At 46.2% G+C, this 17,589-nt stretch overlaps 1 protein-coding gene across 7 annotated transcripts in view; it reads left to right on the top strand.

The window, feature by feature from the left end:
- The window catches only part of LOC308319129 (uncharacterized protein), a 43,738-nt gene extending 29,688 nt beyond the window's left edge, over positions 1-14,050 (top strand). For 2 of the 7 annotated variants that reach the window (XM_080768993.1, XM_080768994.1), the window contains exons 7-9: positions 1,816-1,878; positions 4,645-4,714; positions 10,512-14,050. In XM_080768993.1, the coding sequence (XP_080625119.1) occupies positions 1,816-1,878; positions 4,645-4,714; positions 10,512-10,594 (216 nt within the window). In that variant the 3' untranslated portion in view covers positions 10,595-14,050. The remainder of the gene's footprint in view (positions 1-1,815; positions 1,879-4,644; positions 4,715-10,511) is intronic. The other 5 variants (XR_013964425.1, XR_013964426.1, XR_013964427.1 and 2 more) reach the window with 5 other exon arrangements.
- Positions 14,051-17,589: the final 3,539 nt, after the last annotated feature.

Raw genomic sequence — 17,589 nt, 5'->3', positions numbered from 1 at the left:
TCAAAAATGTAATGTTCCCAACTGATTTCGATTGTCAACCTTGACATGTTTGTTGTTGCTTGACATCAACAACCTTAGAAGTATTTCTTTCACATCAGTAATGATCAGTAATGATCATTAAACTCAGAGCAATAACCCACCTATCTCCCATCCTCAGTCATGAGTTAGGATTATGTGCAGGATGTAATTTGTACTGTAGATGTGACTGAATTTAACTTAACTGGCTAAACTTTTTTGGAATGTAAAGAAACAACGTCTCTGTCTCACACTTATGCCAGTGTGCCATTGATCACCCTCCCCTGTTGCCTAAGGTTGATCACCCTAAGGTTGATCACCCTCCCCTGTTGCCTAAGGTTGCCTACCCCTGTTCTAAATCATGGCAGTTTTTTTTCCCTGAAGAACCCTCATGTTTCTAAAGGGTTTATGTTTCTAACCTTAACCCATGAGAAACATAACCCTTTAGAAACATGAGGGTTTAAAAAAAAAATCTACAAAAAGATGTGACGAATAACTGAAATGACTGACATAGTAAGTATTTTTATACTAAAAAATCTACAAGCTCACACCGCGCTGCAAGCCATTTCCGCCTTTTTTTGGTTGATGTGTGGACATTTCAAACGTGGAAATGATTATGACAAAATCAATAATTGCGATGGTTCAGGATTGTGGTAATAATTGTGACAGACGGCCCCGGGCGGTGGCGTATAACCGTCTGGGCCACCCCGACTGGTAATCCGGTCGCAGTGTGCCGCGGGTTCGACTCCCGAGCCCGACACGGCCTTTACTGCATGTCTTCGCCCCCCCCTCCCTCATCTCTCTCTCCCGTTTCCTGTCAGCCTACCGTCTGTCCCTTCAAATAAACAAACAATAAAAGGCGTAAGCCGCAAAAAAATATCTTAAAATAAAAATAATAATAATTGTGACAGGCCTACTACTAGTACAATTTACAATTTACAATTTAGGCATTTATCAGACGCTCTTAATCCAGAGCGACTTACATTAAGCAAGAACAAAAAAGCATGGGAATACATCACATACAAACATTTATCATGAAACATGCATAAGCTAAGAAAGTAACAGTGGAATATAATAATGAAACTATACATAACTTTAAATATCTACATAACATGCTATAAGTCTGTATCAAATGCTATCTAAGGGGGTGGGGTAAGTGCTATGGGCCATGATGGAGTCTGAAAAGGTGGGTTTTCAGACTACGGCGGAAGATTGGGAGAGTACTGATACTAATAGTACTAAACAGCACCCTACCCTAGGCTAGGCTGGGCTGACTGGACACTTAAGTCTTAACCCATTCTGACCTGAGATCAGATTCTAAAAAAAAATGTCCTTCTACAACCCTGGCAGTCTTCTGACAAAGCTATGTTTCTATTATGTCAGTCGTTCTTCGACTTTTCCCAAAAAATGGCAGACCTACAAGCTCGTAGCGCGCCACTCGGTGGCGCGCTATGAGCTTGTAGATCTGCTATTTTTCAATTGGCTAAAGGCATGACATAATGCTAACAGCCAAAAAGTGCTCATAACCATAATAATAATACCGGCACAAAACAGGATGTTGTGGAGTCTGGACTCCACGGTGCTAAATGGTCACTGTCTTTTATCTGTATGATCTGTGGACGTACCGTACGTACGTTAAGAGACCCGTAAACCACAAACCCATCGTCCGCCCGCTATCCAAAATCATCCGCCGACCGCGGCTACATCCGCCATGCCCGCAGGTCTCTAAACGTGACGTACGTACCATACTTCCTCAGACGTCTGGGTCTCTGATTGGCTGCTCTGTTCTCCCCTCTACAGTACTCCACGAAAGAAGACAAGTATGAGGAGGAGATCAAGAACCTGACGGGCAAGCTGAAGGAGGTGTGTGTGTGTGTGTGTGTGTGTGTGTGTGTGTGTGTGTGAGAGACTGTACCGTTTTTCACAAAGTTCGAGGCGATCATGTCATGTATGGACACTATTTCCGTGGCACATCATGTTTAATCACAACAACGTCACGTTTACTTTAGCTCCTCCAGTGTTTGGGTCGGGACATGCAGGACAGGACTGTATGTGTCTGTATGTGTAGTTCGGTCAAATCAGGCGGGCCACACCTGGACATATCAAACGGCACACTAAAGTGCCGCGGCACACAGGTTGTTATAGATCAGGGGTGCCCATTACGTCGATCGCGGTCGACCAGTCGATCGCAAGCGCTGCGCAAGTAGACCGCTTGGCCCTGACATGAAAATAAAACAATCCTCGAGTTGCCTCGGGCAGGCGGCGGCGGCTTTAAAACCCCCCACAATGCAGTGCCTTGTTTTCAAGTGTGGGGAACGTCAGGTCTGTTATGTTGTTAAACAAACACATTAAAAGGATATCTATCCATCATTGTTCATAATTATAGCAAGATGCGCGCGGCAAAGAAGCCTAAAACATATCACTTCCATGCAGAGTGGGAAGAAGATTATTTTTTCACGATGTCACATTCCAAGTCCAACTGCGTTTGCCTTACTCGAGCCCATCGCTACATTCATGTGCTTCCCATTCAGAAGCTGATGTTGATTCCATTGCCTCGAAAATAGCAACACTTTTTAACATGAACTCTTCTGCGTTGGAGAATGAGATCATGGCACTGCAGGCTGACATACAGTTAAAGTTGCGCGCCCGCGATGGAGAGTTTTGGAACTTACTCGTGGAGGAAGAGTATCCAAACATCAGGACTTGTGCAGCCTCGCTCACAGCGTTATTTGGCTCCACATATTTATGTGAATCAGCGTTTTCCCACATGAAGATCATTAAGTCCAAATATCGTTCCACGTTGACGGACGATCATTTGGAGGCCTGTTTAAGACTAGCTGTCAGCAGTGACTGTCCGGATTACGCAGCGCTGACGGACTCCATTCAGTGCAAGGCTGCAAGCAGTCATCTGATTAAAGGGATAGTTCACATTTTTTAACTTAAATTGTATGAAATACTTTCCATTAATATTAGGGATGCACCGAAAGGGAAATTCTTGGCCGAAACCGAATACCGAATATAGGAAACAGTTGGCCGAAAACCGAATACCGAATAGCCGAATACATCTTTGTTGTAAAGCTACCTGATTATGGCAAAAGACATGATTATGGCAAAACCTAACTTAAATAATAAACACTTATGGGTCCATTGAAAAACATCTAAATAATTGGAGGCTTTGTGATTAATTAATCTCAATTAGTCACATTTTAATCGCATATCAATAGGCCTATTTGACCTGAGCCGCATAGGCAATAAAAACAAGTAGTAATAATAATAGTGATAATATTATTTATATAAAGTGAGTACTTAAAGACACCTTTCAAGGAGAACATGAGAAAACAAATAAAAACAACTTTATTAGAGAAAAACTAAGACTATGGAATAAAATAAATTAAAGTGGAATGAGATAGCAATATTCCAGAGGTGGGTTTGAATTTATAGGTGGTGGCATGTCTTTTTTTGGTGGCATGTCTTTTTCATTGTTAAAGCTCCAAATGATATTCCCATTCGTCTTTGTGTCTGCCCGTGTAACTGTAAACGCAGCAGCGAGTGTGAGGGGTTGGGGAACGGATGCAAAGTACATAGTGTTAAAACTAACGTTAGCTCCCATGCTAGCTACTAGCTTCCCTTGTCAACAGAACACCACCACAGATCGGGTGGAAGCTGCTAATATAACGTTGCTTGTGCCCGTGGATGGGAAATAAGATTTAGAAGGCTATGGAATCGTGGATGAAAGCACAGATATGTGCAATACAGTTGTGTCGGATCTGCTGATCTGCTGCTGCCCGTGACTGCTGCTCGCAGTGCTCGTGTGTTGTGTTGCGACTGTCGCTGACGGCTGAATGATGCATAGTTAAAGAGCGTCATAAGCATGCGCCCTTCCTGCGCTGAAAGTAGCAGATCTACAAGCCATCTACCCGTCGCAATGCATAGCGCGTTGGGCTTGTACATCTGTGTTTTCCTCGCAGTTTAGTTCGATTCACAACTTTAGGACCACTACTACTATTCGGTGATATTTTTCGGCTTATTTGAGCCGAAACCGAATAGGCCGAAAATACATTTTTTGCCATTTTCGGCCGAATATTTTCGGTGGCCGAATTTTCGGTGCATCCCTAATTAATATAGTGGTTGCAACTGTAGGCCTATTAATTGATTGCCAGAGTCCTGTGGTGGGAGTTCTGCTCTGGTTGAGTTGAGTGCATTATTCCTTCATGTGATTGTGTATGCTTTTTATGTGTGATACTTTTAATATTTGTGAGCAATATGTTATTACAAATAAAAATTGATTGACATTATTACAAAGAGTAACTTTAACAAAATAAAGCTGGTAAATAAATATAATGTATTGATTGAAACAGTCCTAATGCCTTAATGTTATTTATTTTGAGTATTTTAAGCAATGGGATAATATTTTTTTGGTTGGTAGATCACCTTGAGCTGGCAATTTTAAAAGTAGACCTCGAGTCAAAAAAGTGTGTGCACCCCTGATATAGATGATGCGAAGGACACCCGGTACATGCAGACATACAGAGATTCTTGGTCTTTATAGTTGTTGATGAAGGTTCAAAGTGTGATCCATAGATTTATACGTTTATTTTATCTTCTCTTGCTCTTGTTTTGCGTCTGAAGGCTGAAACCAGAGCTGAGTTTGCTGAGAGGACCGTGGCCAAACTGGAGAAGAGCATCGACACCCTGGAAGGTACGCTGTCTGTCTGTCTGTCTGTCTGTCTGTCTGTCTGTCTGTCTGTCTGTCTGTCTGTCTGTCTGTCTGTCTGTCTGTCTGTCTGTCTGTCTGTCTGTCTGTGCGTCTGTCTGTGCGTCTGTCTGTGCGTCTGTCTGTCTGTCTGTCTGTCTGTCTGTCTGTCTGTCTGTCTGTCTGTCTGTCTGTCTGTCTGTGCGTCTGTGCGTCTGTCTGTCTGTCTGTCTGTCTGTCTGTCTGTCTGTCTGTCTGTCTGTCTGTCTGTCTGTCTGTCTGTCTGTCTGTCTGTCTGTCTGTCTGTCTGTCTGTCTGTCTGTCTGTCTGTCTGTGCGTCTGTCTGTCTGTCTGTCTGTCTGTCTGTCTGTCTGTCTGTCTGTCTGTCTGTCTGTCTGTCTGTCTGTCTGTCTGTCTGTCTGTCTGTCTGTCTGTCTGTCTGTCCGTCCGTCCGTCCGTCTGTCTGTCTGTCTGTCTGTCTGTCTGTCTGTCTGTCTCCCCTCCATCAGTCCAGTATGGTTCCAGTTAACCCTTGGTTGTGTTTCCTCCAGTTCGCTGCCGTTGTGTCAGTGAGCGGTGGTCAGACCGCCTGTCTGAGCGTCTGTTAGGTCAGGACACTGACCTGCTACTGACCGTCTGTTGGGTCAGGACACTGACCGTCTGTTGGGTCAGGACACTGACCGTCTGTTGGGTCAGGACACGGACCGTCTGTTAGGTCAGGACACTGACCTGCTGGCCCTTCGGTTCCGTGACCCTCGCACCTCTCCTCAGGTGCTGGATTGCTTTTTTTGCTTGGGCCTGGAGCGGAGTGGAGTGGAGTGCAGTGCACTTTGTGCTTTTTGTCATGCCTTGTTTTTGTGCACGTATGGGAGAGCTGTGTGCTGTGGAATGGAGTGCGGTTTGCCACTGGAATGCAGTCCGACTTGGCCCGGAGTGGTGGTGTGACGTTGTGGAGTGTAGCGTGTATAATCAGTCCCTCCGAGGAGACAAGCTGTCCTTCTCTTCTCCCCCACAGAGAGGATGTTAAATGACGGCATTTCTCCTCATAAATAATCCATCATTTCAGCAGCAAGAGCTTCAAAATGTCTTCTAAGTCTAGTCGACCAGGCCCGCAGTAGGCTATGTAGAACCGGGTCTAAAAGACCTAGTCTGGCCTGGCCCCGTGCCTCAGAGGTCCACCCTGGGCCTCAGAGGTCCATCCTGGGGCTCAGAGGTCCACCCTGGGCCTCAGAGGTCCATCCTGGGGCTCAGAGGTCCATCCTGGGCCTCAGAGGTCCATCCTGGGCCGTGGCTCAGTGGTCCATCCTGGGCCGTGGCTCAGTGGTCCATCCTGGGCCGTGGCTCAGCGGTCCATCCTGGGGCTCAGTGGTCCATCCTGGGCCGTGGCTCAGTGGTCCATCCTGGGGCTCAGAGGTCCATCCTGGGGCTCAGAGGTCCATCCTGGGGCTCAGAGGTCCATCCTTGGCCGTGGCTCAGCGGTCCAGACACTGCAATTCTTCCCCCCCCATCTCCCCCCCCCATCTCCTGTCAGCCTACTGTCTGTCCCTCCATAAAAACGAGTAAGACGCGCGAACGCGGGAAGCGAACGCAGCTGAGACCCTGCAGATCATGTCTGTCTGTCTGTCTGTGTGTCTGTCCCGCTGTTACTGTATATGTGGACCTGGCCCCTTTTGTGCCCATATATGGAGCTGAGTGATTGCTGATGCAACACACTCCATATTTGGATAGCGGGACAGACACAAACGCAGACAGACAGACAGACAGACACACAGACAGACATGATCTGCTAGGTCTCATAGTAAGTGCTCACTGCATTCGCAATTAAAAAGTATAAAATAAAAATGCGAGAGCCACAAAACGAGCCCCATCAAATGACCTCGTCGGCGTCCTGAACGTAGCTGGAGGTAGGAGAGAATCCAGGCCAAGGTGGTGGCGGGTTAAAAATAGACTTTGTCCTCACCGTATTCCCCACAGCGTGGTGGCGGGTTAAAAATAGACTGTATCACAAAAACATGCAGTAATCCTGGTCTCTAAACTGCCTCCCCCTGGCCAGCCGGGGCGCCTGATGGAGGGGAAAGGAACTGGTCTCTATACTGCCTCCCCCTGGCCAGCCGGGGCGCCTGATGGAGGGGAAAGGAACTGGTCTCTAAACTGCCTCCCCCTGGCCAGCCGGGGCGCCTGATGGAGGGGAAAGGAACTGGTCTCTAAACTGCCTCCCCCTGGCCAGCCGGGGCGCCTGATGGAGGGGAAAGGAACTGGTCTCTAAACTGCCTCCCCCTGGCCGGCCGGGGCGCCTGATGGAGGGGAAAGGAACTGGTCTCTAAACTGCCTCCCCCTGGCCAGCCGGGACGCCTGATGGAGGGGAAAGGAACTGGTTGGAATAACGTGTTCCTTCCACGCGCTACGACATCCAACCAGGGAAACTCCCCCCTGTCAGGTGTAAAGGAGCAACTTGGACACTCAGGCATGAAGGAAGCATGAGTTCAAGTCTGTTGCTCTCCCCTTGGGGACTAGGTTGGTCTCCCCTTGTCCCCCATATATGGGGACTAGGTTGGTCTCCCCTTGTCCCCCATATATGGGGACTAGGTTGGTCTCCCCTTGTCCCCCATATATGGGGACTAGGTTGCTCTCCCCTTGTCCCCCATATATGGGGACTAGGTTGCTCTCCCCTTGTCCCCCATATATGGGGACTAGGTTGCTCTCCCCTTGTCCCCCATATATGGGGATTAGGTTGGTCTCCCCTTGTCCCCCATATATAGGTTGGCGGAGGGTGTGTAGAGCCCAGGATCACAGTAGATGATTGGCACAGGGGTGAAAAACGGGTTACAAAATCGTGGGATAAAAAAATATATTAAAACAAATAAAAATAGACTGTATTCCCCACAGCAGGCATACCTTCACACTGAATGCACACCAGTGTTGTTTTTGGCAGCATATTTTAGTCTTAGTCATTTAGTCTCTTGAATAGTCTTCATTTAGTCACATTTGTCGTCACCTGGAATGCTTTAGTTTTAGTCGACTAAATGTGTTTTGGCGTGGCCTTGATGACTGGTTTTACACTTGGCTGAAAACGCATACCGTATCTCTCGTCCACTAGAGTTTCTTCTCTAGTTTGTATGTGTTGACAAAACCGTCAATATTTTTTTTGTATTTTCCATAGTTTTAGTTATCATGGATTTAGTTGTCATTTAGTTTCCATGTCGTTTTCGTCAGTGAAAAAAAAAGTAGTCGAAGGAAACATTTTTCGTCATAGTTTTAGTCGACGAACTGAATAGAGCGTCACAGTCCCTCCCCCTTTCAGAACGACGAGTGGCCCAGGAAATTAATCCCAATGCATTTTTCCCCCATAGGCATTTCTTAAAGTATTTATATAAAGACGGTTACGCCGCGGTTACAAAGCCAACTCGGATCGTAACAAATCATGACAACGAACACAACGTTTTGGGGCCGATCAAATAATTTATAAGAAGAAAAACAAAACAAATAGTGTTGTCTATTTTCTTCTTTCTAACGAGTAAGACGCGCAAACGCGGGAAGCGAACGCAGATCGTAAATTGCAATAACAATTCACCATGACTCAGCCATAACCATATAAGGAGTCCCCAAAGCAGCTATATGTCCAAATATGGAGTGTGTTGCATCAATGACAAACAAATCACTCAGCCCCATATATGGGCACAAAGGGGGGACGGACACACACACACACAGACATGATCTGCTAGGTCTCATAGTAAGTGCTCACTGCGTCCCTTGCGGTCTTCGCTTCTTGTCCTCTTTAGACAGTCCTTGGTGTCACGTCGTCATGAAAGGGTGGCGGGACTGCGACGCTCCATTACAGTCGATTTAGTCGACTAAAATGTTGTTTTTGGCTGGCCGTCATGGCGTCGAAACGCTGTGTGCCGAAAATAGCCCGTCTACAAGATGTTGAACTTGTTCATCGGCTGTTTGAAATCAACTTGCGTTAGTTCTACTGGATCGTCTTTCTCCGCTAGAGGAACATGGTATTGGACGAACACTTTTCGTCACGGTTTTAGGACAGTTGCGACATTGAGGGGTCAGAAAACTGAGCGCTCCAGCGCTGTTTTTAATGCAGCCTGGATGGAGAGGGACAGACAGGCTGGATGGAGAGAGACAGACAGGCTGGATGGAGAGAGACAGACAGGCTGGATGGAGAGAGACAGACAGACAGGCTGGATGGAGAGAGACAGACAGACAGGCTGGATGGAGAGAGACAGACAGACAGGCTGGATGGAGAGGGACAGACAGGCTGGATGGAGAGAGACAGACAGACAGGCTGGATGGAGAGAGACAGACAGACAGGCTGGATGGAGAGGGACAGACAGGCTGGATGGAGAGAGACAGACAGGCTGGATGGAGAGGGACAGACAGGCTGGAAGGAGAGAGACAGACAGGCTGGATGGAGAGGGACAGACAGGCTGGATGGAGAGAGACAGACAGGCTGGAAGGAGAGAGAGACAGACAGGCTGGATGGAGAGGGACAGACAGGCTGGATGGAGAGGGACAGACAGACAGGCTGGATGGAGAGAGACAGACAGGCTGGATGGAGAGGGACAGACAGACAGGCTGGATGGAGAGAGACAGACAGACAGGCTGGATGGAGAGAGACAGACAGGCTGGATGGAGAGGGACAGACAGACAGGCTGGATGGAGAGGGACAGACAGACAGGCTGGATAGAGAGAGACAGACAGACAGGCTGGATGGAGAGAGACAGACAGGCTGGATGGAGAGGGACAGACAGGCTGGATGGAGAGAGACAGACAGACAGGCTGGATGGAGAGAGACAGACAGACAGGCTGGATGGAGAGGGACAGACAGGCTGGATGGAGTGAGACAGACAGACAGGCTGGATGGAGAGGGACAGACAGACAGGCTGGATGGAGAGAGACAGACAGGCTGGATGGAGAGAGACAGACAGGCTGGAAGGAGTGAGACAGACAGGCTGGAAGGAGTGAGACAGACAGGCTGGAGTTGGAAATAGATAGTTTTCAACGAGGGGCGGCGCAAATATCACCAATTTTAGCTCATGTGTGCAGCACGACAACTGTTTTAAAGTATGGCACAGTGACAACTAAAGTCTCTGTAATGTTTATGTTGTACCATTACTAGGAAAAACGGTCTAAAATTTATTTTGTGTTTTTGGGGCTCCCATGTGTGTTTTCTATCCCCACAAATAACCAATTTTGAGTGGGTATGGGTGTTTTAATGGAAATTGCTCTCAGAAACAGCTCGACTGATTTTGGCCTCATCGTGATGTCATCAATGTCACCCTACTTTGTATAATTCCTCCTTTTCTTCAGTCTTCAGTTGCAAATTAGCATTTCCACTTTGTTTACAATGTCCACCATTGTTGATTTTCCAAGCTGGCATGGAATGGAAACAAGCCTGGTTTTATCTAGCATGAGTATTATAATGACTCAAATATTAAATAATCTGCATATCAGCACCCCCACCACCTCAGGACAGTGTGGTACTGCAGCTAAAACTGCTTTCAAAGTCCAGAAAGAAATGCCAAGGCCTGGTTATATCAGAGTGGTGATTGAGGCTCAAACCATTAGAAATAACTTTGAGGGACAATATGATTATTAAATATTAAAAGCAGTTTTAAAATGCATGTTATTTGCGCTTTAAGATCATTAAAGCTGGGCTGTTGTGTTGCCCCTGAGTCCAATGCATTTCTGCCAGGACTTGGACTGAAGTTGTCGCTACTCTAAGTAACGAAATTAACACTGCCTCTCTGTCCCTGTCCCTGTCCCTGTCCCTGTCTCTGTCCTGTCCTCGCAGACTCCCTGGAATCGGCCAAGGAAGCCAACGTGAAGCTGAACGCCACACTCAACCAGACCCTGGAGGAGCTGAACTCCTGCTGAGCTGCTCCACCGCCCCAGCACCACCTCCTACCACCACCACCACCACCACCCCAGCACCTCCGCTCCTGTCCTCTTTACCCATGTAGCCCCTGAAGGCCTATTCATAGTCCCAAGATTTAAGGTGATAAAACGGTGGCCACCTTCATCACCTAAATTAAACGTAGGCCTTGATAATTCTCCTCTCTCTGTCGGACACGCCCGTCGTGTGTGTGTGTGTGCAGTGAGGTCGTATCTGGAGGTTCGGGATGACGCGTCATTCGAGTCGTTTTTGTTTTTTGTTTTGTTTTTAAGTTTTTTTTGGTGACGGTAGAAATCTTGTCACATTCCTTCTTTATTTTCCTCATGGGAACCCTCCCCCCCCCCCCCTCTCTCTCTCTCTCTCCCCCTCTCTCTCTCTCCCCCTCTCTCGCTCTCTCTCTCTCTCGCGTAGAATGAAAGCAGATGGACCCGTAACGTAACTTACGGGTCCATCTGGTTTAACGTCGTGCTCTCGAGAGTATTATGTCGTTTCTTTGGGGTGAAAGGGAGCTACTCTTAAGGCCACGCCATTAGCCTTTTAGCCAAATATGTTTCCTCACGATACGGGGCCACTTATCTCCTCGAGGGGAGACCTGTCCATCTCCACACATTCCCTAAACAATATTGCCCACGTTCAAAACCATCGTCCTCCATTGCTTTTCTATACATTCCTGCTTTCGAGCGCGCAATTATTGTTTTTTTTTTTCTGAGAGGATTACTTACTTGTCCCCCCCAACCCCCCCCCCCCCCCGTCTGTCTGTCTGGCATTAAATGTCCCACATCTGGTCTGTTAAAACAACTAACTAGTCTTCTGTACGCAGCCATCTCTGGAGGAGTTTAAACAACTAACTAGTCTTCTGTACGCACCCATCTCTGGAGGAGTTTAAACAACTAACTAGTCTTCTGTACGCACCCATCTCTGGAGGAGTTTAAACAACTAACTAGTCTTCTGTACGCACCCATCTCTGGAGGAGTTTAAACAACTAACTAGTCTTCTGTACAACTAACTAGTCTTCTGTACGCAGCCATCTCTGGAGGAGTCAGGAGGCATGTCAAAGCTCTTGGTCCTTTTCTTCCGTTTAGAACACGGGAGAGAAGTTTTGGTGACGAGCACTAAGGTGTTCTTTAGTTTTTTTACGTCCCTTGCCAACCAGAATCATCTTTCTCTGCTTCGCACGCACGCACACATAGACACACACACACACACACACACACACACACGCACACGCGCGCACACGCACACGCACGCACACACACGCACCTGCGCTGTTTCTAAATCCTCGCCCAACCCCAAAAACCGCCCTCTTCTCTTCCCTGTCAGCTGACTGTGCCAACCCCCCCCCCCCCCAGATCCTGCTTTTTCTACTCGGTAGTTAATGTTAATATTTAGAGGTCCAGATGTTGGGTCTATCTGGGAGAAGATATTTAGAGGTCCAGACACAGTGGAGATGTTGGGTCTATCTGGGAGAAGATATTTAGAGGTCCAGACACTGTGGAGATGTTGGGTCTATCTGGGAGAAGATATTTAGAGGTCCAGACACAGTGGAGATGTTGGGTCTATCTGGGAGAAGATATTTAGAGGTCCAGACACTGTGGAGATGTTGGGTCTATCTGGGAGAAGATATTTAGAGGTCCAGACACTGTGGAGATGTTGGGTCTTTCTGGGAGAAGATATTTAGAGGTCCAGACTGTGGAGATGTTGGGTCTATCTGGGAGAAGATATCTAGAGGTCCAGACACAGTGGAGATGTTGGGTCTATCTGGGAGAAGATATTTAGAGGTCCAGACACAGTGGAGATGTTGGGTCTATCTGGGAGAAGATATTTAGAGGTCCAGACACAGTGGAGATGTTGGGTCTATCTGGGAGAAGATATCTAGAGGTCCAGACACAGTGGAGATGTTGGGTCTATCTGGGAGACGATATTTAGAGGTCCAGACACTGTGGAGATGTTGGGTCTATCTGGGAGAAGATATTTAGAGGTCCAGACACAGTGGAGATGTTGGGTCTATCTGGGAGAAGATATCTAGAGGTCCAGACTGTGGAGATGTTGGGTCTTTCTGGGAGAAGATATTTAGAGGTCCAGACACAGTGGAGATGTTGGGTCTATCTGGGAGAAGATATCTAGAGGTCCAGACTGTGGAGATGTTGGGTCTATCTGGTTTAAGGGAGATGTTGTTTAACGTTTTAGATTATTTTCATTAACCACTTCCCAACCTAAGCAAATCGTCATCACAGGCCAAAAGATTTTCAGAGCCGCAAGCGCTCTCTCTCTCTGTCTCTCTCTCTGTCTCTCTCTCTCTCTCTGTCTCTGTGTCTCTCTCTGTCTCTCTCTCTGTCTCTGTCTCTCTCTCTCTGTCTCTCTCTCTCTCTCTGTCTGTCTCTGTCTCTCTCTCTGTCTCTCTCTCTGTCTCTCTCTCTCTCTCTCTGTCTCTCTCTCTCTGTCTGTCTCTGTCTCTCTCTCTCTCTCTGTCTGTCTCTGTCTCTCTCTCTGTCTCTCTCTCTGTCTCTCTCTCTCTCTCTCTGTCTCTCTCTCTCTGTCTGTCTCTGTCTCTCTCTCTCTCTCTGTCTGTCTCTGTCTCTCTCTCTGTCTCTCTGTCTCTCTCTCTCTCTCTCTGTCTCTCTCTCTCTGTCTGTCTCTGTCTCTCTCTCTCTCTCTGTCTGTCTCTGTCTCTCTCTCTGTCTCTCTCTCTCTGTCCTCCTCCTCCTCCATGTATAGAATCTGGCGTTGAAGTGGTTAATTGGGACTCGCCATCGCATGACTGTACGCCAACGGTTCGTTCGGTTCGTTCTTCTCGACTCTTAAACCACGAGGGAATCGATTTAGTTGTCTGTGTTTTTAGATTATTAAGACGAGGCCAAATTTCATATCTGCAACGGGAAGTTAACCACATATGTATTGACCAATCGCCATCATTGTAGTCATGTTTATTTTCTTTTGTCTTATTCAGTTTGTTTTTTGTATGAGGTGATGTGTGTGTGGTCGGGAGGGGGGGGGGGGGGGGATTAGGGGAGTGATCTGATCAGCCAATCACATCGACACATTCCACACTGCCAAAAAAAACGGGACGGCCAATCAATGACGGGCAAATAACGGGACGTGGGCCCTCGTGGGCCAATCAAATGACGGGAGAATGGAGAGCCCCGCCTCTTTATTATCACGATGGATGATTTAACTTTTTCTTTTTTTTTCGTCTTTTTTTTTTTGTGTGTGTCTGTCTGCATAATTAATGAACCCTATGAAATGAAATAAAAGTATAATAAATGTATGGCATGGAAACCATGTTTTTAACTGGAAGCTTTTTGCCGAGTTATACGAAGCATTTTTGTTACCAGTTTATTTTCTCATTGTAAGAATCATGACAAAAAGAAATTGACACGGGAGTTTTTTTTTTTTAATAATAATAATAATAAAGCACCATGATTGGTATTTACATTCCAGACTGTTGTTTTTCATTCAGGTCCTTCTGTTGTTTTAACCCATTCTGACCTGAGATCAGATTCATACGAGGTTTTCCACTGGACACACACTGGTCTGATTATAACCCATTCTGACCTGAGATCAGATTCATACGAGGTTTTCCACTGGACACACACTGGTCTGATTATAACCCATTCTGACCTGAGATCAGATTCATACGAGGTTTTCCACTGGACACACACTGGTCTGATTATAACCCATTCTGACCTGAGATCAGATTCATACGAGGTTTTCCACTGGACACACACTGGTCTGATTATAACCCATTCTGACCTGAGATCAGATTCATACGAGGTTTTCCACTGGACACACACTGGTCTGATTATAACCCATTCTGACCTGAGATCAGATTCATACGAGGTTTTCCACTGGACACACACTGGTCTGATTATAACCCATTCTGACCTGAGATCAGATTCATACGAGGTTTTCCACTGGACACACACTGGTCTGATTATAACCCATTCTGACCTGAGATCAGATTCATACAAGGTTTTCCACTGGACACACACTGGTCTGATTATAACCCATTCTGACCTGAGATCAGATTCATACGAGGTTTTCCACTGGACACACACTGGTCTGATTATAACCCATTCTGACCTGAGATCAGATTCATACGAGGTTTTCCACTGGACACACACTGGTCTGATTATAACCCATTCTGACCTGAGATCAGATTCATACGAGGTTTTCCACGGGACACACACTGGTCTGATTATAACCCATTCTGACCTGAGATCAGATTCATACGAGGTTTCCACTGGACACACACTGGTCTGATTATAACCCATTCTGACCTGAGATCAGATTCATACGAGGTTTTCCACTGGACACACACTGGTCTGATTATAACCCATTCTGACCTGAGATCAGATTCATACGAGGTTTTCCACTGGACACACACTGGTCTGATTATAACCCATTCTGACCTGAGATCAGATTCATACGAGGTTTTCCACTGGACACACACTGGTCTGATTATAACCCATTCTGACCTGAGATCAGATTCATACGAGGTTTCCACTGGACACACACTGGTCTGATTATAACCCATTCTGACCTGAGATCAGATTCATACAAGGTTTTCCACTGGACACACACTGGTCTGATTATAACCCATTCTGACCTGAGATCAGATTCATACGAGGTTTTCCACTGGACACACACTGGTCTGATTATAACCCATTCTGACCTGAGATCAGATTCATACGAGGTTTCCACTGGACACACACTGGTCTGATTAAGCATTATGTTATACTTTGGCTATTTTTTTGAAGAATCGTGAAGGCTTCTGGGGGGTCGGCGGGGGTCGGGGGGGGCTCCTTGACATTAAATATTATCGATACTGCAACGTAGAAACTTACAAGTAAAAGACCAGAATTTAAAACTTTTGAGTAAATGTTTTCAATTGTAGGCCTATATCATTTGAGAAACATTTTTCGAATGGCCAAAATGTCTGTGTGTTTATATTAGTAATGATCAAAATCTACATTAAATGGTAAATAGGTAATTTTTCCAATAATTGTAAAAGTGTGACGTTTGCCTCTGAGATGCAGTGCAGTAGAAGTGAAAGTACAGAAAGTTATACCCCAGTAAAATAAATAAGTTAAGTAGGCTACTGTACATGTAGGCCGCTGGTTTCCAGGACGCTATAGCTGTAAAACGTCATTATCGTTTCACTCACTGTAAGCCTACTGTAACGCCACAGTGGGCTATATAGGCCTAAACATTTTCACTGGACAGGATCTGTTGACTCATTTATAAATAAAGGCTGATTAGAAATCAGTTTCAGTTTATTTTATTTGTAGTACAAAATCACCCCAAGGGTGCACTTAACGGAAAAGAAAACGAATCAAAGACACAAATGACAAAGCAATACAAAAACATGGTAAAAATGTGCACAGCTGTGGATCGTACAGATTAAAACTAGGCGGAACCGTATAGTGCATTAAATAAAGGTGTGTTTTTAGCCTCGACTTCAATATGTCCAGGGAGTCTGCATTGTTCTTGGGTTGGCCTCTTTTGCGTTTGCCCTCTGGTGTCCAGTCAGCGAAGTGCAGTCTTGGTGATGTTGCCTTGTTCTCTTCGTATATTTTAACATGCCCAATCCATTTCCACCGCCTTCTCATAAGGATGGTATCCTCTGGTACAGTCTAACAGAACCGTATAGCAGGGTAGACGGGACACAGCTCTGGTACAGTCTAACAGAACCGTATAGCAGGGTAGACGGGACACAGCTCTGGTACAGTCTAACAGAACCGTATAGCAGGGTAGAACAGGACACAGCTCTGGTACAGTCTAACAGAACCGTATAGCAGGGTAGAACAGGACACAGCTCTGGTACAGTCTAACAGAACCGTATTCGCTATACCAACATTTCATTGCATATTCCATAGGATAATGTTAATTAAAATGACTCCTATATCTCTAGACTTTCCATCTACATCCCTCTCCACAACTATTAATAGACTACCACAGTGTGTGTGTGTGTGTGTGGTGCACACAGCTGTGATGATCAACAGTGGATGATCCAATCACTTATCTCACTCTGACCAACGGACCAATGACGGACGGACTAGTTGAACAGGTGACCGGATCCAGTGGGCGTGGCTTTGGATTTAAATAGGAGTGGCCATGTTGTTTCCCAGAATGCAGTTTGGTTTGGGAGCCACTGAGCCAGGCTGGTTCACTGACTGCATGCAGTTTGTTCCAAGGTAAGGAGCGTTTGTTTGAGAAACACGGTTTTATCCTTGAACACTGTTGTATAAACATTAGAGAATTGAACACTGTTGTATAGACATTAGAGGATTTATAGGACTTTATTGTGACACTAAATGGACAATGTCAGGAATGTTTGTCCTTTTTCATACAAACAACACATCTTCTTTTGCCCTGCCTGTGTTTGCTGGCCACCTCAATGCTTTTCCAATGGGAGGCACATGGTTTGTCCAAACACTTGTGTTTGTTTGCCCCCCTCCATCAAACACAAATGTTTGGTCAAACCATGTGCCTCCCATTGGAAAGGCATTGAGGCGGCCATCAAACACAGGCAGAGCACAGAACATGTTTGTGTTAATGAGGCCTTGGGCCTCTATCTCACAAAAAAAAACATTTGTCTTGTCTGTTTAATGGCCGCCCCAAGCATTTCCAATGGGAGGCACATGGTTTGACCAAACATTTGTGTTTGATAGCCGTGTTCTGAACCCCCTCTCCTCCATGAAACACAAATGTTTGGTCAAACCATGTGACTCTCATTGGAAAAGCATTGAGGCGGCCATCAAACACAGGCAGAGCACAGAACATACGTTTGTGTGAAACATTTGTCTCGTCTGTGTTTAATGGCCGCCTCAATGCTTTTCCAATGGAAGTCACATGGTTTGACCAAACATTTGTTTGCTGGAGGGGAGGGGGACAGACACAGCCATCAAACAAATGTTTGCTCAAACCATGTGAAAAGCATTGAGGTGGCCATCAAACAGACACAAGAGGGGTGAAG

The sequence above is a fragment of the Protomyctophum bolini genome, assembly GCF_963924005.1.
Source record: "Protomyctophum bolini genome assembly, chromosome: 7".
Taxonomy (NCBI): Eukaryota; Metazoa; Chordata; class Actinopteri; order Myctophiformes; family Myctophidae; genus Protomyctophum; species Protomyctophum bolini.
Note: the sequence above shows the minus strand (reverse complement) of the source record. Positions and strands in the feature narration are given on the sequence as shown.